The sequence below is a fragment of the Chrysemys picta genome, chromosome 11 (assembly GCF_011386835.1).
Source record: "Chrysemys picta bellii isolate R12L10 chromosome 11, ASM1138683v2, whole genome shotgun sequence".
Classification (NCBI taxonomy): domain Eukaryota; kingdom Metazoa; phylum Chordata; order Testudines; family Emydidae; genus Chrysemys; species Chrysemys picta.
The window spans coordinates 74,774,248-74,798,933 of record NC_088801.1 but is presented as its reverse complement, the minus strand read 5'-3'; the positions used below and the strand labels follow the sequence as shown (position 1 = coordinate 74,798,933).

Below are 24,686 nucleotides of genomic sequence, written 5' to 3'. Positions count from 1 at the left end.
GGATTCAGAATCCAGACTAAAAGGCTGGCGCCTCTGCCCGGTGATAGGTCAAAAGACTTTATTGTGTGGAAGAGAAATTGTTCAGGAAAAGAGACGCAATCTCAGGGGAAAGTAATGCCACTCGGTCTAAAGATCCTACTGCCCGGGAGAGTTGAGACAAGTCTGATTCATTTCAAGTCACAGCAGACACATGCCGGGCTTGGTTTCTCAATTTTTTTATTATTATTTTGGTTTGTATAAAAGAGCCCATGTTCTAGGAAGATAATTAACATGGGAAGTTTCCCCCAGCAATTTTCTGGCGCAAATCATCTTAGATTGCAAGCAAAAGCCAGAGATGGGGGACAAATGGGGAACAGGGGAGAGAAAAAGAAAAAACAGGCAAGAGGGAAATTGTCTGCAGAAATACTGGAGTTATCAACTGCTCTTTGGTTTCTATCATTTATAGCCACAAAGATACATTGAAATGAGACCAAACATTTTCATTTGCCTAGAAGAGAGGCTGGGATGTGGAAGGAAGAGAGGAGAAGGGTCTTTTCTTATCATCATTCAAATTCATTCTTTGTCTTAGCCATTTCATTCATCTTGAATGGATTCACTGCTTTCTTCTAGAGGGAGGCAAGCTTGCCTGTGTCCATAGCCCGACTTCTGGGAGCTCCCCACGACAGCTCTCCTCCGGCCAAACCGTCCCACGGGTCTGATCCCACGCCCCGTGTACCAGGAAGGGTCGATATCAGGGTCTAGAAGGCAAAGGCCAGGAAGTATTTAGAACGTGAGGCTGAGGACTAATTCTCCTGAGCATGTGTCACAGCCACCTTCTTGGGATTGAGAAGGAGGGACTTCCAGAGCTAAAATCATGGACTGGTCCAGCTGGAGTTAAAGCTCCGTAGCTAGAGGCTGTGATCGCTCATATCCTCTGTGGCTCAGGCCCAGACCTGTAACATACACTTGCCAGTGGGTTGCACCTGCCTTGTCATTGCCTGTGGTGAGCAGGTAGTGTGGCCTTTGCTTATTTTAAAATGGCAATGTCTTTTGCACAGTAATGAAGGAGGGAAGGGGGTAGCCAAACAGAGGCGGGACTGGGTGACACAGGGAGCTGGGAATGGGGTGCAACCCTCTTCCCCTGTCTGGCTCCCGTTGTGCTGGGCCTGTAGAGAAGCACAGGACTCGATTCTCCGGGGACTCAACCACAGCTAAAAACCACACAGCAGGCACCCTGAGCCACGCAGCGCAAACAGGGCCTTGCCGGGGTGCCGGGAACCAAGGGCCACATTCTCGGCTTGGAGCAGATCCTTTGAAATCAATGGGGCTCCGCTGAACCACAGCCGCTGAAGATCTGGCCCATGTGCTTAGTTCTCTTGCTCTGCAGTGACTCACTTGCTGACATGTGACCTGTGCGTCCTCGCGGCAGTTAGAACATGGGCTTTTGTGCTACTACATTCTGTGAGCACGTGGGCCCCCGTCATCCTGAGACTGCCGGCAGCATGGTGTGTTTATAGGCTGCCCCACCACAAGAGCACCAGGGAATTCCATTGGCCCAAGCTAATTCAGGTGGGCTGGGGAGTCAGGAGAGCTGGGTTCTAACCCTGCCTGTGGCCTTGAGCAAGTCACCGCCCCTGTCTCTTGTGTGTTTATATTGCAAACTCGTTAGGGAAGGGCTGTGTGTTATTGCCAGGGGTGTGCCTGGCGCTTAGCACAGCGTGGTCCTGATCACGTTGGGTGCCACTGGGTGTTGCCGTAACACATGTGATAGGAAGAGATTTTCTGGCCAGGCGGATTAAAAGCTGCACGTTTTTAAGTTCTGCTGTCCGGAAAGTTCCTCTAGCGTTTTCCTGGCTCATTGTACCTGCAAGGTGGCTGGGCCAGGAAACTCTGCCTGCTTTGTAGGCCTTGCTGGGGAGAACGGCCTTTGGGGTGGGTGGGAGGAAGGGGGTTAAAAGATGTAAGGAATTGTTTTAGAGTGTCTAAAGCCCGTCTAAAGGACCGTTTTGAAGTCCAGCTCCTGGACTGAGCCAGAGCGGAGTGGCTTGGGGGGGATGGATTGGGTTGCAGAAGATGAGAGGGAAAATACAGAGGCAGGAGGGGGAAGCTATGGGGAGGGAGTGGGGGATTTTGGAGGGACAAGAACAAAGCCTAGATAATAAAAGGACAGAAAGCTCAGTCATCTCACGCTGCAGCCTTATAGCCTTCTAGTAAGCTGTAATGTTGCACGTTTACAGGCAGAGGGCGCTACTACACAGAACTGAGCACACGGTGGCAAGCCTTAACCCAAAGGCCTTTTCAAAAACTTTTGCTGCATTTGAACAACTCCACGTGTTCGGGGTCAGGTTGGGACAGGTCCTTACACAGGCGTGTGCATGTGTGCAAGGGGACCCCGCTTCTTCCAAGCCAGGACCACGCCCAGCTGCGGTCACTGTGCCCGGGGAGGTACAGGGACCATCCCAAAGGGAGCTGGATCCAATTATCTGGGGGAGGGCAGAGATAACAGGGGTGGGGGGCAGCATAGCCATTTGGGGTGTGTAATGGTGCGAGACTCACCGCTGCGGTGCCTCCCGCTGGTCGTCCAGGGAATTAGCTTTCCAGCCTCCGGAGGGCCCTCTGTCGGCCGGTGTCTCGCCTTTCGCTGGGCCCCCTTGTCCCTCCCGGACCCCGGTGCGCCTTTCTCTTGGGGGCTGCCCCTGGCAGTACCCCCACAGTTTCTGGGTCTCCCCACCCAGGGGAATCCCCACCCACTATTCCCACCTCACCTCAGTCGTGGGCTACTGCCAGTCACCATCTAGCCCCTGCTCACTGGGGCAGACCGCAGTGTACAAGCCACTCATCACAGGCAAGGTGGGTTTTGACCTGCTGCCTACCCTTGGGCTGCCCCCTGCAACCCCAGTACCTGTTTGGCCTTGCACAAGGCTGGCAGCCTGGGGAATTGCCAGGCAGGAGCTCCTCTCGCCTTTCCCCAGCGCTGCTCCACCTCAGGTACCCTGGTATGGTCCCCAGCAGCCAGGCCCATCTCCCTCCACAGCTAGAGGAGACGCTCTCTCAGCCTCTGGCTCACAGCCAGGGCTGCCCAGAGTGGGGGGCAAGTGGGGCAATTTGCCCCATGCCCCGGGCCCTGCAGGGGCCCCCACGAGAATATAGTATTCTATAGTATTGCAACTTTTTTTTAATGGAAGGGGCCCCTGATATTGCTTTTCCCCAAGCCCCCTGAATCCTCTGGGTGGCCCTGCTCACAGCCCTTTTATAAGGGCTAGCTGAGGTCTGTTTGGGGCATGGCCGCAGCTGTGCCTGCTTCCCCACTCAGCCTGGGAGCTGCTTGCCCCTAGCCACGGCCCTCTCCTGGCCTGTTTTAACCCCCTCAGGGCAGGAGCGGGTGACCACCCCGCTACAGGGTGGCTCTGCGCCAGTCTGCACCAGCTAAGGAGCTGGCCTGGCTGCTGCAGTTACAGGGACTTACTCCTGATTTCCATGGATCGCTCGTGAAGTCGGCATTCGGCTTTGGGCAGAGCCAGACAGATGAGCAGCAGGTACATGAAGCAGGCAGCCAGCAGTTTCATTCCCTTCAGCTCCCCCAAGGCTTGTGGCTGGTGCCGGAATGTAGCAAGGAGTGAGCCCAGCCTGCAGAAACAGAGACCAGGGGAGTTAATCAGACAGTCATCTTGGGTGGGGGTGGGCGGAGAGACACCCACTGAATAACAGGAATTACAGCTCTTCCTGGGAAACGGGACGGCCCGGTCCATGGAAATGCCAACGTTTTGAAATGGGGTTTTGTTCCAAATCGGACTGAAAAGCTGAAATTTCCCGCAAAATAAAAAATTCCAAGATTTTTTAAAATTTGGAACCATCAAAATGTTATGTTTAGTTAATGTCCAAACAATGCACACTATTAAATAATCAATCTTAAATACATTAAAATGAATGGTTTAATACAGGGGTCGGCAACCTACAGCACGCGAGCCAAACATGGCACGCGAGCCGATTTTGAGTGGCACGCTGCCTGCCCGGTGAGAGGAGGAGGAGGAGGGGCGGAGGGGCCGGAAAGCGCCACGCTGGGGGAAGAAGCGGAGGAGGAGGGAAGCTTGGCTGCCACAGGACCAAGCTTCTGCCTCCTGCCCCCGCAGGGGAGAGCAGTGGGGGGGGGGGTCCTGGCCCCCCGCCCCACTCAGCCCCCCGCCCACCGCTCTCCCCTGCGGGGGCAGGAGGCAGAAGCTTGGTGCGTTCCGGCCCCTCCTCCTCCCCCTTCCCCTCCCTCTTCCTGCCAGCGATGGCCCTTGCGAGGGGCAGGGGGAGCGGAGCAGAGCCGAGTGGCAGCGTGCTCGCTGCTCCGTAGAGCCGGCAGAGAGAGGTAGGGATGGGCCTGGGGGAAGGGGGTGGAACAGGGCATATCCCTTCCCGCCCCCTACCCTGAGCCGCTCAGGGCAGGGGGCTGGGAGCACTCCACGAGCCGAGCACCCCAGCCCTCTGCCCTGAACCCCCCCACACCCAGCCTTCTGCCATGCACCCCCCCACACCCCAGCCCTCTGCCCTGAATCCCCCCACACCCAGCCTTCTGCCCTGCACCTCCACACACCCCCAGCCCTCTGCCCTGCACCCCCCCACACCCAGACTTCTGCCCTGCAGCCCCCCACACCCCAGCCCTCTGCCCTGAACCCCCACACACCCAGCCTTCTGCCCTGCACCCCCACACCTCCCCAGCCCTCTGCCCTGAACCCCCTCTACACCCAGCCTTCTGCCCTTCACCCCCCCCACACACCCCAGCCCTCTGCCTTGACCTCGAGTCGCCCCCAACACCCAGCCTTCTGCCCTGCACCTCCACACACACCCCAGCCATCTGCCCTCACCTCCCCCCAACAACCAGTTTTCTGCCCTGCACCCCCACACCTCCCCAGCCCTCTGCCCTGAACCCCCCCACACCCAGCCTTCTGCCCTGCACCTCCACACACCCCCAGCCCTCTGCCCTGACCTCGAGTCCCCCCCAACACCCAGCCCTCTGCCCTTACCCCTGAACCCCCCACACATCCAGCCTTCTGCCCTGCACCCCCACACCCGCCAGCCTTCTGCCCTGACCCCTGAATCCCCCCACACTCCTGGCCTTCTGCCCTGAACCCCCCAGATCCCCACTGCCCTCTGCCCTGACGTCTGAACCCCCCCCCACACACCCAGCCTTCTGCCCTGCACTCTCTGCCCTGATCCCTGAACCCTTGCCAGCCGGCATCCCAGCCACAGGCCCTGCTCAGCCCGCTGCAGGCCCAGGTGAACAGAACCCCAGGCTGGAAGCGGGCTGAGCAGGCTGGCGGTGTAAGATCAGCATTTTAATTTAATTTTTAAATGAAGCTTCTTAAACATTTTGAAAACCTTGTTTACTTTATATACAACAATAGTTTAGTTATATAATACAGACTTAGAGAGAGACACCATCTAAAAAACGTTAACATGTATTACCGGCACATGAAACCTTGAATTAAAGTGAATAAATGAAGACTTGGCATACCACTTCTGAAAGGTTGCCGACCCCTGGTTTAATATAAAAGTCAAAACTAAACAAATCAAAATGAGGAGATTCAAAATGTTGTGTTTTGACCCTATCGAAATGAAACAAGAAAGTCAAAATGGTTCATTTTGATTTTTTATGCATTAAAAGTGTTGTCAGAATTGACACATTCCCGCAAAACAGCTGGACTTTGACAAAACTGCATTTTCCAATGGAAAAAAGGTTCCCTTGAAAGTGTTTTGAGCAGCGCCAGTGGGAATGGATGCATGATCCGCATTGTCAACCACACCTTAGTTATTCAAAAGTCATGAGTCAGGTGCCCCCAAATCATGAGATCATGATCATAATATATATTATATATATATACACATTTCTTTTTATATACCGGTCTGGTTTCTGAGCTGTTACAACGCACTTGGGTTATATTTTCAAGCTTTTCTCCTCAGCCAATAGGGTGAAAAACTATTTTTGATGAAAGCCAAGACATTCGTGCAATCTCTGGATTCCAAAAACTGGGGCTTTAAGAAAAACATGAAATATTGCGAGTCCCATGATAAAAAAATCTCGGGAGTTGGCAACACTGTAAGCAGTGAGTGAGTAGTGGCCTTCTTGGAGCTGTAACTAAACCTGAGACCTAAACTTACCCGTGAAACCACACACTGGTGCACACACAAGCGCCTCCGCTGTGGGCATGTAACAGGGCGGCTTGCCTGGGTTCGAGAGTCTGGGGCTAAGCCAGGCCTGAGTACAAGAGGAGCCTCGCCTGAGTGGATGCAGGTGATTTAATATAAGCGGCAGCAGGCTGCGGCAGGTGTGTGGCTGGTTGAGAGGGAGGAAGGAGCAGGAGCAGGAGGGCAAGCAAAGGAGCCAGGGGGCTGAGAACTGGCGGCTTTGGGTACAGGACTCTCTAGAGTGCTTAAGGGGCGCATAAGGGGCTGCTAGAGGCAAGACACGGCAGAGGCATCCCTGGCCAGAAGGGGGCGCTTGCGCGGCAGCAACACTACCGGGCAGATAAGGACAGTGAAAGGGCTGCAAGCCGTACCGCCAGAGTGACACATGCACCAATGTCTTGAACTGGTAACTGCATCTGTGACATGGGTCCGAGGAGCTGGCTGGGGTAGGGGCAGGCCAGCATTGTCCCATCCATTTGCATTGCTCATGGCTGAGATGTAACACAGCCAGGGCTAATAAGTTTTTGCTGCCCATCCATCCGTAAAGCCGCAGAGTAGCTGCTGGCTTTGGAAGTCCTGGCAGTGCGGACACTGGGGAGATCCATGGCATTTGCTCCCTCCATCAGGGGTGTTTGTGGGAGTGAATGCCCTGGGCCCAGAGTTTTGAGAGTACTCTGCCCTGGAGATGACTGAGCCCTGCACCAAAAGCTACATATTTTGAAGGCACCAAGGACCATAAAAACTCTCTGAGCCCTCGTCATCTCTGGCCTCGATCCTGCAACCTCCTATCCTGGCCTCCCCGACAGCCAGATCAAGCCCCTCCCGTCCGACGGCTGGGATTGTCTTCTGACCTTCTAGCTATGGCTACATCACCCTGCTTCCCTGCAGTCAGTTAAACGTCTTGTTCTCACTGTTAATGTCTTTCATGGCTCGGCTGCTTACCTGCGCTTCTTTTTGTCTAGGTCTGCTGCCTCTAGTCTGCCGACGATGGCTACCTTGTTGGCCTGTCTGTCCACTTCTCCCATGCTTCCCCAGTGCAGAGAGCTCCTGTCCCAACTAGGCCTCAGAACTGCCACCCCAGACCTCCTTCTCCTCACGGCCTACTTGTGTGTCACGAAGTCTATTGGAGGTGACAACTGCTAATGGCTCAGTAATGGACAGTGGGGATCGCACAGAGTATTTTGTGCATTTGTTTGCATCTCATAATTTATTTGAACTTGTAAGACGACTCAGACCCATCTACGGTGTATATTCATCCGCTATGCACCCTTTGGTCACCTTATCTGTTGTCCCATCACCTCATTCCCTCACATTGTTTGCTACGCTTGCTCGATTGCTTTTGACTTTGTCTGGGTGTGTCTTGTCGTAACTTGGGCCCTTACCCTACAAGCAGCTGTGTGTGTCCAGAACCCTGCATCTGTGTGGAGCTGCAGTGAGTTCACCATGGCATTGCGTAGCCAGGGTCAGGACCTCAGACCGAGCTGTCTTTACTGTGTGTTTGCCACAAAGGGGCTGTGATCTGATTGAGGGCCATGGGCACATAAAGAATCCAAGACACCTCCTCTGAGCACAGCTAGAGGCATCTCAAGATCTTAAGGATCAAAGCACAACTCTCCCTCTCTGTCCATCTCCTGCTGTGCTACCTGGAAAAGCTTGAAGTCAGGGAACAACTGCAGCCAGTACACTGTCCTAAGCTGACTGTCAGTTCCCAATGGGTGTAGACTCATAGACTTTAAGGCCAGAAGGGACCATCACGATCATCTAGTCTGACCTCCTGCACAATGCAGGCCCCACAACCTCACCTACCCAACTCCTGTAATATTTAGGAAGCACCAACAAAGTGCTTTGTCTATAAATAAAATACTCTTGTCATCTTTCTCACGCCCACCGCAGTTTATTTTTCTGCCTTCCCCTCAAGGAGCAAGGGGGAAACTCCTGCCCCTCTGGCCATGGTTCTTGGAAGTGGGAACAAAATGTTTTCCCCATTCCATAAAAGTATTTCAATATTTTAAATTTCCCCCCCATCCTGACTCAGGATGAGAAGTCAAAATCTCAAAAATTTCCTGAACTGAAAATTTGGGAAAAAAAAAAATCAGTTTGGGCCAATCCAAATGTTTCACTTTGATCATTTCAAAGGGTTTTATTCAGTTTGACCCTTATTTTTTTGAACTATTGCTAGCTGAAATTGTGAAATGAAAAGTTGTTTCGGAATCAGAACTTTTCATTTCAAAAAACGTTAAAATGAAACATTTTGAACATTTTCAAAAAAAAAGTCAAGTCAAGGAATTAATCAAAACAGATCCTTTTGCATGATACATTTTGATTTTTGAGAAGTCAGCATGTTCTGATGAAAAACACCGAGTAAAAAACATTCCTGACAAGCTCTGAATGCTATTCCTTTTTGTGTAGTCCTTGGTGAATGAAAATAAGATATTGTAAGAAAAGAATTGCTTTCTGGTCTATTTCTTCTGTTCATTGTTATTTTCTATCCAAGTTACTGACCTGCTTAAAACACTGAAGTGGTTCAGAAATAGACATATGTCTTCATCCTAGGAAATAAATGACCAAGTAATCTGGCTGTATGAGGAGTCAACACAAGTTTAAGTGTCCATTGTAATCTACAGTCTCAGTGGAAAGTCCTAATACCTTGTTAATTCTTTCCCTTTCACGTTAGAGAGGGCATTTGGGAAGCCATTTCTTATTGATGTTAATAAAAAGGAAACTCGGGCGTGGGGGAGGCTGTCATTTAATGAAGCAATGGTTAGAAAAATATAGGGAAGGATGTAGGCGATCCAAGATCTGGCCCAATGAGCCCACTGGCATGAATAAGGCAAGCAGAACTTGAAGCTGGGTGGGCTAGTGGCGAGACCATTGGGCTGGGGCAGAGAACTGGTAAATTTCTGGGTTTGGTTCTATCACTGACCCTTGCCAGTCCCTTACTCTCTTTAGTCCCTACTTTCCTGTCTGTAAAATAGGCAGAACAATACTTCCTGACGTCATGTTCTGAGTCTTAATGAATGTTTAAGCACGTTATGATCCTTGGATGATGGGAGGTGCTGTATACTCACAAACTATTGTTCTGAACTATGCTATTAAATCCATGTAAATGGATTATGCCATTAAGGTGTTCTGGGAGGACGGCTACCTATTGAAAGCTGTGCACGGGGAAGGAGCCACGCAGTTCCCAGTGACACTGAAGGCAACTGTCAAACTGACTCTTCTTGCACCTCTACATCTGACACTGCAGCTCTAGGGCCTAGCCCAAAGCCCACTGGGAGTCTTTCCATTGATGTCAGCAGGCTTTGGTTCAAGCCCTGAGCGGGCACCCTAAGAATGGTTTCAGGTGCCTTAATAAAGGGCTAGAAGTATTAACCCTTTCAGTACCTTTTGGTATGGGAGGCCAGAATCACCAGTACGTTCCTGTTGCTTTGTGCTGCAAGCAGCCGAAAGCCTGTTTAAATGGCCAGCGAAACAGGCTTACAGATGCTTCAGTGATGCAAAGCAGATGGAGCTCACTGGGGAAACTGGCCCCAGTGTCTGTCTGCAGAGAAGGCATGGATTTGGCCTATGGATTTACATGATGTGGCTACACTGCACATCAAGCCCAGGCACTGACTCGGGTTTGAGCCCAAACCCCCTTCCATCTGCAGACAAATCAGTCTGACTTGGGTCCGCAAGCACTCAGGACCTGGGTCCTAGGACCCAGCTAGAGGGAGGTCAGAGCCTGTGACCTGCTGAGATCCAGGTCCAAGTCCGGTCACTTTGCAGTGTGAATGCAGCTCACGCCACAAACCCGAGTCAGAAAGAAGGTCTGTGTAATGCACTTTGGACATGTTAGCATGGTTGTGAGACCCAGGTCCAGCAACCGGACGCTTAGATTTACGATGCAACATAGACACTCAAGTGCGAGCTTGGACACACCAAGTCCACAAGCCCAGGTCTATGACTGTCTATGACCATGTATCCCCTGTAGCACCAGTCAGGTGCCTTAGGACTTGTCTATACTTGAAATGTTACAGCAGCACAGTTGTTGCACCGCTGTAGCGCTTTGGTGTAGACACTACCTATGCTACAGGAGAGATTCTCCCAACGGTGTAGTTAATCCACCTCCCTGAGAGGCGGTAGCTAGGTGGTTCCAGCAACCTACACGGGAACTTAGGTCAGCTTAACTACACCGCAGAAGGGTGTGAATTTTTCACACCCCGGAGCAACAGGAGCTGGGTTGTTCTAATTTTCTAGTTTAGACTAGCCCTTAGTTGCCAGCTCCTTATTTCTCTGAATCGCGAACCATTAATTCCTATGAGCTGCAGGAACACCCCTTTGGGAGAGCAGGATCAGTCCCGTGACAGAGCCGCATAAGCCCTGACTCTCATACCTGTAACTGGCCGAGCCATCAGTGGATGGCGAGCCCTAGACTGGATTTGCGTTTCCTCCGACGCCTCCCACCACAGAGCTGGTGTGTGGTTTCAATCTGTTAGCATGATTTACTCTGACAAAGTCACATAGCCCTTCCCCTTGCCGGGAATCACCCTGAGATTCCAGGTAGAAACGAAGTGAATCTGTTTGGAAATCTCTTAACAGAAAGGGCAGCTGTTTGCAGTTACAGTGCCACTAGCAGGCTGCTGAGTTTGAACCTTATAGCAGCAAATGGAAGGAAATGGGCTAATCTTTATAGAACCTTCTGTCCATCCACACCTGTTCTTTCCCCCTGGGCTGTATCACCATTTATCGCCTCCTTTTTAGCCCTCCCGGTTTCTCTCCGGCATGCGGCGATAATTGTACATGAAGTTATGCACCGCAGCTGTGTGCACTCAATTTTACAATGTGAAATTCGGTGCTACATATAACAGATGTATTCTGGCACCTTGGGAGAGACGGACTCTGAGCACTGAGGCTCCTTCGCACCCCTTATGGCACAATTTACAGCGTGCGTCTTACGTTCTCGTTTAAAGTGACGGCATCCATGCAGCTGAACATACCGGGCATGGGAGTCAAAACTCCTCACCAGTGCTTCTCCGTGCAACTGGCAGGCTCTCACTGCAGCGCCCTCACCATTCAAGTGGAGGACGGACTTTGAAAAGACTGCCACTGGAGCCGATGCACTATGAATGAGAGTTGGATCCGGCTGCAGGTTCTGCTGCATTTGTCCATTGCCCCATTCAGTACAAAGACAGACTTTTGGGCAGTCCACACCTCACTGCTGCAGGACATAGCCCAGGGACACCAGTTAACGTGCAGATGTTTAGGTGGTAACTCTGAGTATCTGTGGAAGAACAGCATTCCCACCCAGCCCATTTCTAGTTCCTACATCTCCTGGGATGCTCAAGTGTCATATATTTGACCTCTTAATGACAGTGATGCCACCTGTGGCTGTTATAGCTTGAGCAGAGCGCTCAGTTAAATCAAAAGGCCATTTCCCCCTGCAAAGGGCTAGACCTGAAAATCCAAGCCAGGCTCTGAAAATCAAAGGGCTTTTTACATCAGCAATAAAGATTCTGCCATCAGGACGTCCAGAATTTGGCAATTCTGCCGCTGATGCAACAGACAGAAGAGAATCCACCTTGCTTTTCCAGAGCTGGCTCAGTCTGCAGTGGGAACTTCATGCAAAAACTGGGTCAGTGAAGGAAACAGGTATGACCTAAGACACACAGGGCACAGTTTTTAAAAGTGAGTGCACACAGCTGCTGGTGCATAACTTCATGCACAATCACCACCCTTGCGGGTGATAATAAGATCCAAACTGAATACATCATTTTACTCTTTTCTGGCTTCCCCACTTTTTTTTCCAATTGGGTTTTACAAGATGTTTCACGGGCCTTAAACAATGAGGTTAATATTTGAGTATAAATGCACAGGCTAGACGCCTAACATGCCCAGCGTTGTTTTCTTCTGCCACCTGGAATTCAGGAGATAAAATGGAGCATATACAACCTAGAAGGGATGAGAGGTATTGTTTAAGGCGTTCTTAGCATCGGCTGCAGACGAATACAGAGTCAGTTTTACTTTGCAGGCCTTTTGAAAATTCTGAAGCTCTAAACTGAATCGACATAAAATACCTGTTTTGCCATGCAAAGCAACACTGTAGTGGTTATAGTTCAGTAACGGGAAAACAGAATTAGAAGCCATTTTTGATACAAGCTCCAAGGCTCAGACTGTGTATGGACACTTGCCTTTCAGCGCACACTTTATGTACTTTCAGCAAAGAGCACTTTATGGGAAATACTGTTTGCTGAATGTTTAAACACTGCTCACATGGCTGGATAGTACACAGACATTCGTGGGCAGAAACACACACACTAAAAACTTCAACCATGCTAACAAGCACATTTCCACAGCACACAAGGGTCACTGCATGAAAACACCGTAGCTGCGTCCCCAAGATAACACATCACACAAGCAAACAAAGAATGGAGGGAAAAACCAGTGGATTCAATAAAGGTGCAGTTCAAACCCCTTCCAGTTTACCTCTGGCTTATTTTGTTCTCCCTCTGCTTTCACCAGGATGCCTTCGCCTCAGCCGTGTGTGTGTGGATGGCACACAGACCTGCTAAAGTACTTACTGTGTGTCAAGCAGGAGTTCTGGAGTGTGATGCTTCTTCCTTCCTCCAATGATTGGACTCTGTGAGCCAAAGAGCCCCCGTTTGCCTGTTTTATGCCTTGCCTTAGTGCTGATGTCACAGACAAAGCCAGCCCTGGACAAAGCCAGGGCATTTTCCCCTCCCCACAACCCATTATGTTAATTTTTATCAAATCAAGAAAGGGATTTTCATGACTCAGGAGGGTGCTTATTTTATCTTGGGTTTCTAATATTTTCTTCATTTGGACAAATCAGATAGCTTGGAAATACGCTAATCTTTTCCCCATATGGGCCATTATTTCCTACGTAAGGAGTTGGACCTCATCAGGGAATGTATGTTGTGCAGACGCATTCCAGAAGGAGCACACGGGTAAGTGTCTGCATGTGGTTGCTGAATTAAGCTACCGTAGTGTAAATCCCACTCGGTGCTTCTATATTAGGCGTTTGTGTCAGTGTCAATTTCTTTACAGGCTTGTCGGCATTACAGTTCAGACATCCCAAACCTAAGCCCAGGCCCATCCACTCTATTGGGTGTCAGCCCAGCTCCCTGAGGGTCTCTCAAAGTGTCCAGTTCAGTTACCGACCAGCCCCAAGTTTTGTTACCTCCTACCCATCTGGAGCTCCTCAGTTTGGGGCACCGTCGCTGGCTTAGCAGACTTCCCTCCGTCTCTGTGTCCAGTTCAGTCAGTCCATCTCTCGCAGGCTTTCATCTCTCAAAGGGGAGGAATCCAAGTCCCTGCTCCTGGAGAAACCCTCCCAAAGCTGTTGCCGCTCCTGGCAAAGCTCTCAGCCCCAGCCTTGTTGCCTGGTGCCACATGCAGCTCCTTCCCCTGGGCTATCAGTGTCCTTTTAAACTCTTCCTCCACTGGGAGCAGGCTATGCACCTGTTGAGGGGCAGGGCACCCCTAGTCCAATACTGGATCAGTGAGGGGCCTGTAGACCCCATCACAGTGAACAGCGTATTCCCCCCAATAAAAGATAAAGTAGCTACAAAGCTAGAAGCAACTGATTTGAACGAACCCCAAACCTGGGCGGGGAGTTAACATGGAAATAAGGTGACTAGATGTCCCGATTTTATAGGGACAGTCCCAATATTTGGGGCTTTGTCTTATATAGGGGCCTATTACCCCCAACCCCCTGTCCCAATTTTTCACACTTGCTGTCTGGTCACCCTACATGGAAATGAGAAATGTCTAAGAAAAACTAACAAAAAGGTATCAATAAATTTGTGAAACAAACGGAAGCTGAAGCTGTATTGTCTGGTACTGGAGGCAAGTGTGACGAAATTATCTTGATGAGCTGCCCACTTGTGAGTAACTGATCGCCGCTTACTGCGTGGTTTTCCTTAATCAAGATCTGTTAGACCTACTGGCTGAGTAAGTCAATCTCTCTAGCCAACAAGGGGAAAAAATGCTAGAGAAGGAGGCCTGCTAGTACATGAAGTGGAGGGACAGAATGAAATGATATTGACCTCCTTTGGAAATCTGTCTTCGGCAAGAGAGACAATGAGAAGACGTTTGGGCAATTAATAAGAAACGGAGACATGTTATAAACATAAACAGCGGGTCCTACTTAGTATCAAAGTACGTCCAAGTAGTTAAAATTGCTCCTGCCAACGAGGCCAGTCCTGCTGTCTGCAATAATGATCTCAGGCCCAGCATTGCCAACGCTCACGATTTTGTCATGAGAATCGCAGTATTTGGCTTTGTTCTTAAAGCTTCAGCTGCTGGAATCCAGTGATTGCATGAGACTCTCAGCTTTCACTTATTGTTTGTCACCCTTGTGGTTGTGGGGAAAACCTTGAAAATGTAAGTGTAGCCCTAAAGGGTCAGAAGGGGAAGGCAACCCCCACCCCCAAACCCCTGGCCAAGTTGATTTTTAAAGAATCTTGTGATTTTTTTAAGCCAATCTTATGATTTTTGGAGGACCTGACTCAGGATTTTTGAATGTTTCGGGTTGGCAATGCTGCAGGCCTTATTCCTCAATTCCTTGTGGTGGGGTTATAACCCAGCAAATAGACTGTGCTTATGATGAAGAGCGCTATAGGTCAAGTAGAATTAGGTGACATTCTTCATCTGAAAATGTTCTTTTTCAGCAAAAACTGCAGATGCAGGTTAAACTAAACATTTTGTGAAGTTGCAACTTGTTTCGGACAAGGGAAAAAAATAAAATTCCACAAAAATCAAAAACATTTCATTTCACTTTTTTCAAAAGGAAATGTTTTGATTTTTCAATTCAAAATGACTTTTTCATTTTGAATTTTCCTTCACTTTTCTTTAGAAACATTTTTAAATGTAGAAAAAGTGCAATATGGAAACAAAACCTTTTATTTTGGGTTGCACAGAACTTTCCACTGACCCTAAATGATTTTTTTTTTCCTGTTTGGTTTGCTGATTTGTGTGTGTGTGTGTGTGTGTGCACGTGTGTGTGTGAAAAACTGCCAGTGAACCAAAAAGTCAGTTATTTGCCCAATACTAAGTGCAACTGTATAAGCTCCAGTGGTGAGAGTATCAATTTCCAAGGAGCAATTCCTTTTATTTCATAATAACCCTGGATATTCTGGTACGGTAACAGTCAATATGGACACGACTGACATCCATGCCTAAGAGCTATTAAAGATGCTAGGCATCTGGATCCTGAATCCCCACTGCAGCTTGATTGCATCCTCTCTATGGCTCCTTCTCCACCAGTGGTTTTCAACCTGTTTACCACTGTGAGCTGCACATGCAGCTCTCTGTGTTACGTGGGCCACATCCACATAAGATATACATTACCTGAATGGCTTTGAGGATGTCACATGCAGGGACGGCTCTAACTTTTTTACCGCCCCAAGCAAAAAACCCACAAAAACGCCCCGCCGTAACAACCCCTGCCCAGCACCGCCCCGCCGAACAAAAAACAAAACAAACAAAAAAACCCAGCGCCGCCCCGCCGAACCAAAAACAACCCCCCGAGCGCCGCCATACCGAACCAAAAAGAACCCCCCCGAGCGCCGCCCCGCCGAACCAAAAACAAACCCCCCCGAGCGCCGCCCCGCCGAACCAAAAACAATCCCCCCCGAGCGCCGCCCCGCCGAACCAAAAACAACCCCCCCCGAGCGCCGCCCCGCCGAACCAAAAACAACCCCCCCCGAGCGCCGCCCCGCCGAACCAAAAACAACCCCCCCCCGAGCGCCGCCCCGCCGAACCAAAAACAACCCCCCCCCGAGCGCCGCCCCGCCGAACCAAAAACAACCCCCCCCGAGCGCCGCCCCGCCGAACCAAAAACAACCCCCCCCGAGCGCCGCCCCGCCGAACCAAAAACAACCCCCCCCGAGCGCCGCCCCGCCGAACCAAAAACAACCCCCCCGAGCGCCGCCCCGCCGAACCAAAAACAACCCCCCCGAGCGCTGCCCCGCCGAACCAAAAACACCCCCCCCGAGCGCTGTCCCGCCGAACCAAAAACAACCCCCCCCGAGCGCTGTCCCGCTGAACCAAAAACAACAACCCCCAGCACCGCTGCGCCGAACCAAAAACAACCCCTCCCGAGCGCTGCCCCGCCGAACCAAAAACAACCCCCCCCGAGCGCTGTCCCGCTGAACCAAAAACAACAACCCCCAGCGCCGCCGCGACGAACCAAAAACAACCCCCCCGAGCGCTGCCACGCCGAACCAAATAAATAAATAAATAAAATACCCCCGAGTGCTGCCCCGCCGAAACAAAACAAACAAACAAAAACCCGAGCGCCGCCCGCCACTCCAAGATTGGCCGCCCCCTACAAGGTGCCGCCCCAAGCACGTGCTTGGTCGGCTGGTGCTTGGAGCCGGCCCTGGTCACATGGGCCGCAGCTGTGTGCTGATTGGGCCGTGGGTTAAGAACCACTGCTCTACACTGAGAGAGCTGTCTTGTTTCCAGGCACCATTGCAAAACCCCAGTGTAAGCAAGGTAATGCTGCTAATTGTCACCAGTGTAGCTTATCCTGGTTTCATGCAGAGATTAGCGACACCAGTTCAAGACACCATTTACCCTGTCTACAACGCGACTGTATTAGACCAGCTACACTGAAGCCTGGAATCAGGGCAAAACCTTAGTATATGCTTTGCTCAGCTGGAAAAGCTGAAGGTCTTGGCTACAGTGGCAACAGATACAGATACTGCTAAACTAGTCATTGCTCATAGCGGGTGGGATATTCCCGCCAACAGAGCCTTGAAGAGGAAATGTTACTTTATGGAAGCGCTTGTCCTGTTCCAGAATTGAAGGCGCACTGTAGCGTTCAGAGGCGAGGATGTTTCTCATGGAAATTACTGTATAACTGTAGTTAAGCTACATAAATCAGCCGTTGTATTCTGCAATTTGTAAGGCAGTTGTTAAAGAAAAAATAAACCACAGCCCTTCTGGTTTGTGTATCCAGGAATCCTTTAATGTTTTTCAACTTTACAGCTTGCCGTTTTGAACAGTTCACCAGCTCAGCTGACGGAATTCACGATGAAACCGGTCTGCTTGCAAATTGCATGAGCCCTAATTAGATCACAGCATCGGAAAGTGATTTGTTTGGTCTTTGCAGAGGTGTGGCCATTCAAATGAGCAAAGGACTTAATGCACCAATAAATAAAACCTTTTTTTGTTGGGGTGGGCGGGAGGGTTGTTATAAAGAATTTCTCCTGTTCCTATTTCCTTTTATGCATCAATCCCATTTGTAGCTCCTGTGCTTAAAACACAACAGCACAGGACCCAAACATCAAAACGCAGCCAATAGGACATGTATGATATTGGGCATTGTTTGACAAGTCTCCTCTGTAGCTCCTGAATGAGTGTGAAAACACAGGCGTGTGATCCATGCCAGGTTAATGAATGTATTCCCCCCCGCCCCACTGCCAATCCTCTGTTTCAATGCCACAGCTTCATTTCCTGTACTTTAACAATTGCATTTTGCAAATACGATGCAGTTGCACTGACTGGTTAAGTGAGGAAAGTCAGCAGAGAGGCAGACAATTCTGCCAAGATCAAGAGGGAGGAAAACAGACGCAAAATGGGGTGCTAGAATCTCCTAACACAAAATCGGCTTTATTGTAAGATTTAACATATGTACAGATATATAGAGACAGAGGAGGATGAAAGCAGATAAATAAAAATGGCCTGAAAGCTAGAGTCTGAATAATGCCTTATTTTACATTGCCAAGGTTCATGAGATTCTGATAGCCTGGTACTGAACTAAAGGTGGAACTGCGTGTGATGGTGTACCCCATAAGGCTTCATGGGAATACTCTTATGAACGTACATATGATGTAACTGGAATATGTTTATGCTACATATGCCATGTAACGTAGCTATGTAAAGGTTATGATCTACTGAATACATTCCTCCTATTTGTATGCATGTATCATTTTTGTACTTGAAGTTAGGAATATTGGCTGTATATTGCTTGATTTCTAAGTAGCCTTTGTAAAGCATTTGGTCAGCTTCTTGAGAAAGGAATGTGCAAATTAAGTGCTCAATCAAGAAGCACTTAAGAGACAATGGATCTTGGGAGGCTCCAATCCACATAAGAAATCTAGAGGAGGACTAGCAGGTAAGCCATGGCTGCTGCCTGTAAAAACTGAGTCATGCAGGGACATGTGACTTGCCCATGTGACTCCAAAACTCCATCTTGGAGCTGGACTTTGCATAGGAGAGAGTCTCCACCCACAAGACATAGTCTACTTAAACCCCTGGGAGAACCCTCCATTTTGTTTTCAGCTGGCTAAAGAGATACCCTCTCCACCCCCAAGGATACCTGAAAGAGACTGGAACAAAGGACAGTAACTACAGGGGGTGTGAGTGATTGCTGGACCCAGACTAGAAGGAGACTAGTCTGTAAAAGGAAGCTTACTGGAACTGGTGAGGTTTTATTTGTATTCAGTTTTCTTAGTCATAGACTTGCGTGTTCTATTTTATTTTACTTGGTAATTCACTTTGTTCCGTCTGTTACTACTTGGAACCACTTAAATCCTACTTTCTGTATTTAATAAAATAATTTTTTACTTATTAATTAACCCAGAGTATGCATTAATACCTGGGGGGCGGGGAAACAGCTGTGCATATCTCTCTATCAGTGTTATAGAGGGCAAACAATTTGAGTATAAGTTTTATACAGGGTAAAACGGATTTATTTGGGGTTTGGACCCCGCTGGGAGTTGGGCATCTGAGTGTTAAAGACAGGAACACTTCTGTAAGCTGCTTTCAGTTAACTCTGCAGCTTTGGAGCATGTGGTTCAGACCCTGGGTCTGTGTTGGAGCAGACTGGTGTGTCTGGCTCAACAAGACCGGGTGCTGGAGTCCCAGGCTGGCAGGGAAAGCAGGGGCAGAAGTCTTGGCACATCAGTTGGCAGTTCCCAAGGGGGTTTCTGTGATCCAACCCGTCACACTGCACATAGCAGAGGATGTTTTTATAGTCAAGGTAGTACTGTACTGTGGCTTTAAAAAACACCAGGCCGCTGGTTTAAATCTGCATCATTCTATTGACTTCAATTGAGTTGCCTTACACCAACTGAGGATCTGGGTCACTGGGTTATGCTTGAGGTCAGCTCAGTGGTGAGACATATACAATTGGTCATTTAATTTTTTTTCAGGGTGCTGTGATGACATGGTTGTGGCTAGAAGTTGGTTTCTACCATAGAGATAATTATTTACAGTTGGCTATACTTATTTCTCGGAACAGCCTACCCTTATGCCAACTTAAAGAGAACTCAAGATCTCAGCTTGGACTATACTAGTGAGAATGGAAATGACTTCTAAAGGGTCACGAAGGGAATCTGAGACTTTAAGTAGCTTCTGTATGAATTATACTAAAAATGAGGCAGTAGCCGCGGAGAAGTCACATTGGTTCATTTCAGCTAGCATGTCCAAGAGTATAAGAACAGTAGGTTGAGGATACAAATACCATTAGTTGGTCACAACTACAGCTAGTTGGAAATTTTTCATCAAAATTTGTTTCCCCCCCACCCCAAAATGCAAATTTTGTCAAATTAGAATGTTTTGAAAAACATGTCGATTTTGATGAATTTTCTCCACATCCCAAGAAGCATTTTAATAAGGTTGAAACATCCAATTTTGACATATTGGGACTAGAACATTTTCATTTTTCAGTTCAAGATGACTTTTCGAAAAAAATTTTTTTATCTAAAAACATTTGAAAGTTTTGAGATTGAAATGGGAATGAAATGTTTCAGTTTTATTGAAATGAAACGTTTTGATTGACCCCCAAACTTTTTTTGGAATTTGGTTTCACTGGAGATAAAATATTTTGTTTTCGTTCCATTTCAGAAAGGAAAAAATGCCCAAAAGCACAGAATTTCCTGTGACGTGGTAACTCTGGGTCCTGCCCACAGCTATTGCAATTACCATGTTAGGTGACTGCAAGACGTATCTCGAGAAGTTCCCTGCCTCTGCTCATGACCGAAGCCTAGTGCAATGACATGTTACTCACACGAGGATTCACATGGATCATTCTTAAACTAAATGTTATTTTAAAATACTGAGGTGACCTCCAACCCTCTTTTAGGAAGCTTCCCTCGCTCCTGCCCATGGGGGGAGAGGGGTGAATGGACAGAACTTGGACAACTGTGGAGTGATCTTTGCAAACGTCTAGCAGCACATTTTTAAAGTGTTGGGCTGGGTTTTAGCCATGTGACCCCCATTCGAGGCAGTGGGGAGCGGGCACTTTAAATCCACTGCAAACTCTTGAATACTGATGGGTCCAACCACTGACTTCTCTACACCAACCCAAGAGGAAAGCAACTCACTCCACTGACGCCACCAGAATTATCATAGAATCATAGAATATCAGGGTTGGAAGGGACCTCAGGAGGGCATCTGGTCCAACCCCCTGCTCAAAGCAGGACCAATCCCCAATTAAATCATCCCAGCCAGGGCTTTGTCAAGCCTGACCTTAAAAACCTCTAAGGAAGGAGATTCCACCACCTCCCTAGGTAACCCATTCCAGTTCTTCACCACCCTCCTAGTGAAATAGTTTTTCCTAATATCCAACCTAAATCTCCCCCAGCTTGTATCTGGCCCCCTGAGTTAACTCTCACAGCTACCAGCCTTGACAACGCTGCTTTCAAATGCAGACAGATGCCCTAGTTTCACAACAATGGAGACTTGCGGAAGAGACATAGTGGGTGTGTGGTGTGACAGCTGGGGCTGCTTTGCCAGACACTGTGGGCTGGAAATCCCTGTCAGGAACAGGCAGCAAGATTCTTATTGGGACTTGGTTGCTTGAGTAGCGAGGTGGAGCCGGAGCTCTGTCAGCACAACTCGGCAGGATTTCCCTGTCCCACGGGACTGCCTCCTCCTTTCTGTCCAGCCCTTTGGAGAATGTGTTGAGGGAAATAAAGGTGAAGCTCTGAGCTGAGGCCGGGCATTGTTAGTAAAATTGCAGTGTCGGGAGGCTCCATCTTCTTCAGGGTCGATGGGTCATCACAGGCTTCTGCAAGGCACCAAGACACTGAACTGAAAACCTCAGGGCTACAGGATCGAACATACGAATCTCATTCGCCCCGGGACTCGCGCTGTTTGCTTCCCGTTTCCCTTCTCCCAACAAGCTGCGTGCCTCTCCTCCTGCAATCTCCACTCGCCGTGGGCTGCCCTCGCTGCCCCTTCTAGAGCAGGAGATGAAGCCACCAGCACGGCTCCCTGGGGAGACGTACCCCTGGAAGATCCAACTGCCTCCTTTCATCATGCCCATGTCATAGTCTCGTGCGTGCTGCTGACCTAGTCAGATGCCTTGAGATCAGCTCTGCACTCAACAGCTCCATTTCTTGCCTAGCAGGCTCCAGTGACCGCACACTGGCTAAGGGTGGGCAGGCTGAACCACACCACAGAGGAGTGGTTGCTGGTCTCTGGGCACCATTGGTGTCTCAGAGGTTTCAGCAGTGGAGCCCCGTGGAGGCACCAGGAATGTCTTGACCAACATTAGAGGGGTGAAATACAGTTTGCTAAGACTTCTGTGCTAATTTATTGATGTAGCAAAATGCCCAGACCCCGTATGGCCGATCAGCAAGAACTCTAAGCAACCCTCCGCTCCTTTCAACCCCCAGTGTGTGGGGGGGCATCTGGCACTAAGGAGCAGGACCGGACCCACAGCTGCAGGAATGGCCTCTTTGCATACTCCTCCCCCCACACTCAGGTGCTGCACTGAGCTGAGCCAGACCAGAGACTGGCAGCTCTAATCGGTTTCCTGCCCCTGCAGGTTGACTGAAACCCCTCCAATCACGTGTCGGGTCAATAAGTGAGAGTCTGGAAGGTTACCGCGAAGATGCGATCTGCTTTCCTGTTCTTCCCGTTGGGGTTCCTCTGTGTCAAAGAGCCTCGGTAAATGGAGTTTCGATCAAAGGATTCGTCGCCGTCTTTACAAAAATAAAAGATAAAATAGCGTACGTTGGTGGTGTTGATCTAAGATCACGCCTGGGTGACAAGAAATGCACCTGGATCTTTTGAAATAGCTTCCTTGCCCTGCTCTGGGCCTGAGTCTCCTCTGACTCACAGCAGTTTTACACGGGTGTGTAATCAGTGAGTTATTCCCGATTTACACTATTGTAAACCAGAAGAGAATTAGACCCTTCAGATTCGAGGCGAACAGCGCGTGAGCCAGGTCATATTCCACCTCAGTCAGAGGTGTCAACTACTCACTGAGCCACTGTTATTTCCATTCATAATTCAGTATCTACATTTCCTGAATGTGTCTGAACAATTCAACCAGCTGCTCGCCTCTGCGTACTCATTATTCTATCAGTGACTCCTGATTTATATTTATACGTCCCCCCTCTTCCCGTTCAGGGAAACGGTAGGAATCCACCTTGGAGACCATTTGAGAGGCAGCTTCACAGAATCTATTACAGTAGCGTGTCCAGCTACGCTGGAAGTGGCTTGATAATTTCTCAGAACAAGTTCTTGGCCAGCATAGACAAGGGGTGTTCAGGGTGCAGGTGAGAGCACCATGTGGCTGTCTTACAGCCGGACTGTACTGTCTGCATGTGGAAATGTAACTCCCAGCTAAAGGCCTGGTTCTCCTTGACTTTGCATCTGTGTCGCCTTTACGCCAGTGGCTTCTCTTTTGACCTGGTCCCATGACTGCGGTGGGACCTGATCAAACTCAGTGAGACAGTCAGAGAAATAACAGCAACTCTTGACTTGTGCTCAAATTAGTCCAGTCACCTTCACTGCTGCTGTTCAAAGTAGACACCAGGGTACCTAGGCACCATGGCAGGTGCATTAGAAGTACACGGGGCCAGATCCTCTGTCCCTCCCATGCCCCCTGCAGCACAGATGGGACTGTTGCAAGGCAGCAGCTGGGGATTCTCCTAGCAGAGGGATCCTCAGCTGGCATGGGGGGGTTGTGCTGGGGCAGGGCTGTGGTTCCTTGGGAGCCATCCTCCACCAGCACCAGCGGGAGGTGCACATACTGACCACCCGAGCACCGCAGATGGGGAAGGAGAATTCACCTGGTAGAGGAACAGCACCGGGCACTGTAAGTGGCTCTCCACTGCTCCTCCCTCAGAGGCCCTGAGGAGGTGCGTGCCGGGGCTGGAGGCCGGAGGAGAGGTATTGGGCTGGATGGGGAGTGGATTAGCTGCTAGGGCCATTCTGGGCTATGAACAGCTCTTAGGCAGCCCTTGGGAGGCTGCTGGAGCTTAGAGCAGATCCCTGCAGCGGCCCAGAAATAAGCTGGTTTTAAGCCCCTTGTGTGCCAGCTTTGCCCATCCACTCCCTGGGGTGCATCTTTTGCGCTGTGCTTCCAGGAGCCCTCTGCCCAAAAGGACAAAGGCTCACGTACCCGCTACGGCTGGGTTCTGCTTACACAAGGTCTTTACGGGATCACTCTGGTCAGAGCAATGGCTGCTCTTTGAAAGCAGGGCTGCCTTTACTCTCCTGCAATGATCCCACAGCAAATCTACTCAGTTCACAAGATCAGGCAAGGTCTGCACTGCCAGCTCAACCCGCTGGCTAAATATTGAGCCGCGGCCCCTCGGCCTCATGCCTCGGCATTAACCAGAAAGGAGCTGGAACTAGAAAGTAGCTGAGGATGTAGCGGATATAGGAGCGGAATGGAATGCAGCCTGTTCTTCAGCAGCTACACTGGCACTGGGGCCGGAGATACAGACTTGTTTCTGTCAAACTAAGACAGGCTTCAAAAGGGATATCCAGGAGGAAACGCGGCTGTTCTGATCCTGACTGTGCACTGAATTTTAAACGATCAAGCGTTTTTCTTTTAAAATCTATTTGCCGGAGGTTCTTAGCGACAGAGAAAGACAAAACATAACATTCTGCATATTAACCGCAGTACCACCGAAACACGGACTCGGGTTCCTACGCTTAAAGCATCAGACAAAGCCGGGGTATCATCTGCAATTCTCCCTTCCTGCACTCAGAGCAGAGCAGCTGGTGGGCTCTCTGGTTCTCGCGTGGTTCTGCTCTTGGCAGACCTTGCAAACACCTTTCTGATAGGAAAGTCCTTGGGTGTGCTGGAGCTGTGGGGAGGAGCGGCAAAGGGAGCCTTACAAGAGCTTTTTGTCTCCCCTGGGAACAGCTCAGCCCGTCTCTGCCATTACACTGCCTAGAGATCATGGTGCATTCCAGGCATGTCCCCAACCCAGCCCTGTTATGCCTGCCTACACTGGAGGAGCTGGGAGGAATTCTCTGCTGCACAGTTCGGTCACCTTCAGTGACTCTCTGCACCACCGAAGCCTTAGCACGGGCCAGGATCTGGCCCCATGTTGGGCATGGAGGCTCCCAATAGCAAGTTAATCACTTCAATTCCTTGGTAAAGGGACACAATGGGCCAAAATCCCCCTTGGAATAAGCAGATGCCACTTGGCTGATTTCCAAAGAGTTGGGCCCAATTACAGCCACGCTGAGCGTGGCCCGTTTTTGTGGTACATGGCTGCATCCGAAACCCCAGCTACAGGGGTTCTTGCCGCAGCGAGGCACAGACCGGCCTATTG

General features: G+C 49.7%; 2 protein-coding genes across 10 annotated transcripts in view; both read right to left on the bottom strand.

Moving 5' to 3' along the window:
• Positions 1 to 207: 207 nt before the first annotated feature.
• On the bottom strand, positions 208 to 13,337 carry PRLH (prolactin releasing hormone). 2 transcript variants are annotated; one of them, XM_005281780.4, is made up of 3 exons: positions 12,711 to 13,337; positions 3,446 to 3,606; positions 208 to 737 (listed from the first exon to the last, which is right to left on the bottom strand). In XM_005281780.4, the coding sequence occupies exons 2-3, from the start codon at positions 3,543 to 3,545 to the stop codon at positions 574 to 576; spliced, it is 264 nt and encodes an 87-aa protein (XP_005281837.1). In that variant the 5' UTR covers positions 3,546 to 3,606; positions 12,711 to 13,337; the 3' UTR covers positions 208 to 573. The 2 variants fall into 2 exon arrangements, with proteins under 2 accessions (XP_005281837.1, XP_023962345.1); XM_024106577.3 differs by having other exon boundaries at positions 12,616 to 12,773.
• A 4,393-nt stretch (positions 13,338 to 17,730) lies between these two features.
• The window catches only part of MLPH (melanophilin), an 85,814-nt gene continuing 78,858 nt past the window's right edge, over positions 17,731 to 24,686 (bottom strand). For all 8 annotated transcript variants that reach the window (XM_065562171.1, XM_065562167.1, XM_065562168.1 and 5 more), the window contains 2 exons: positions 21,994 to 22,091; positions 17,731 to 21,172 (listed from right to left, as the gene is read on the bottom strand). In XM_065562171.1, the coding sequence (XP_065418243.1) occupies positions 21,146 to 21,172; positions 21,994 to 22,091 (125 nt within the window). In that variant the 3' untranslated portion in view covers positions 17,731 to 21,145. The remainder of the gene's footprint in view (positions 21,173 to 21,993; positions 22,092 to 24,686) is intronic.

Coding starts and splice junctions, on each gene's coding strand:
- PRLH (XM_005281780.4), bottom strand. CDS start 3,545: ATGAAACTGCTGGCTGCCTGCTTCATGTACCTGCTGCTCATCTGTCTG. Junction 738..3,445: donor GCGATCCATGGAAATCAGGA/GTAAGTCCCTGT, acceptor TTTGCCTTCTAG/ACCCTGATATCGACCCTTCC.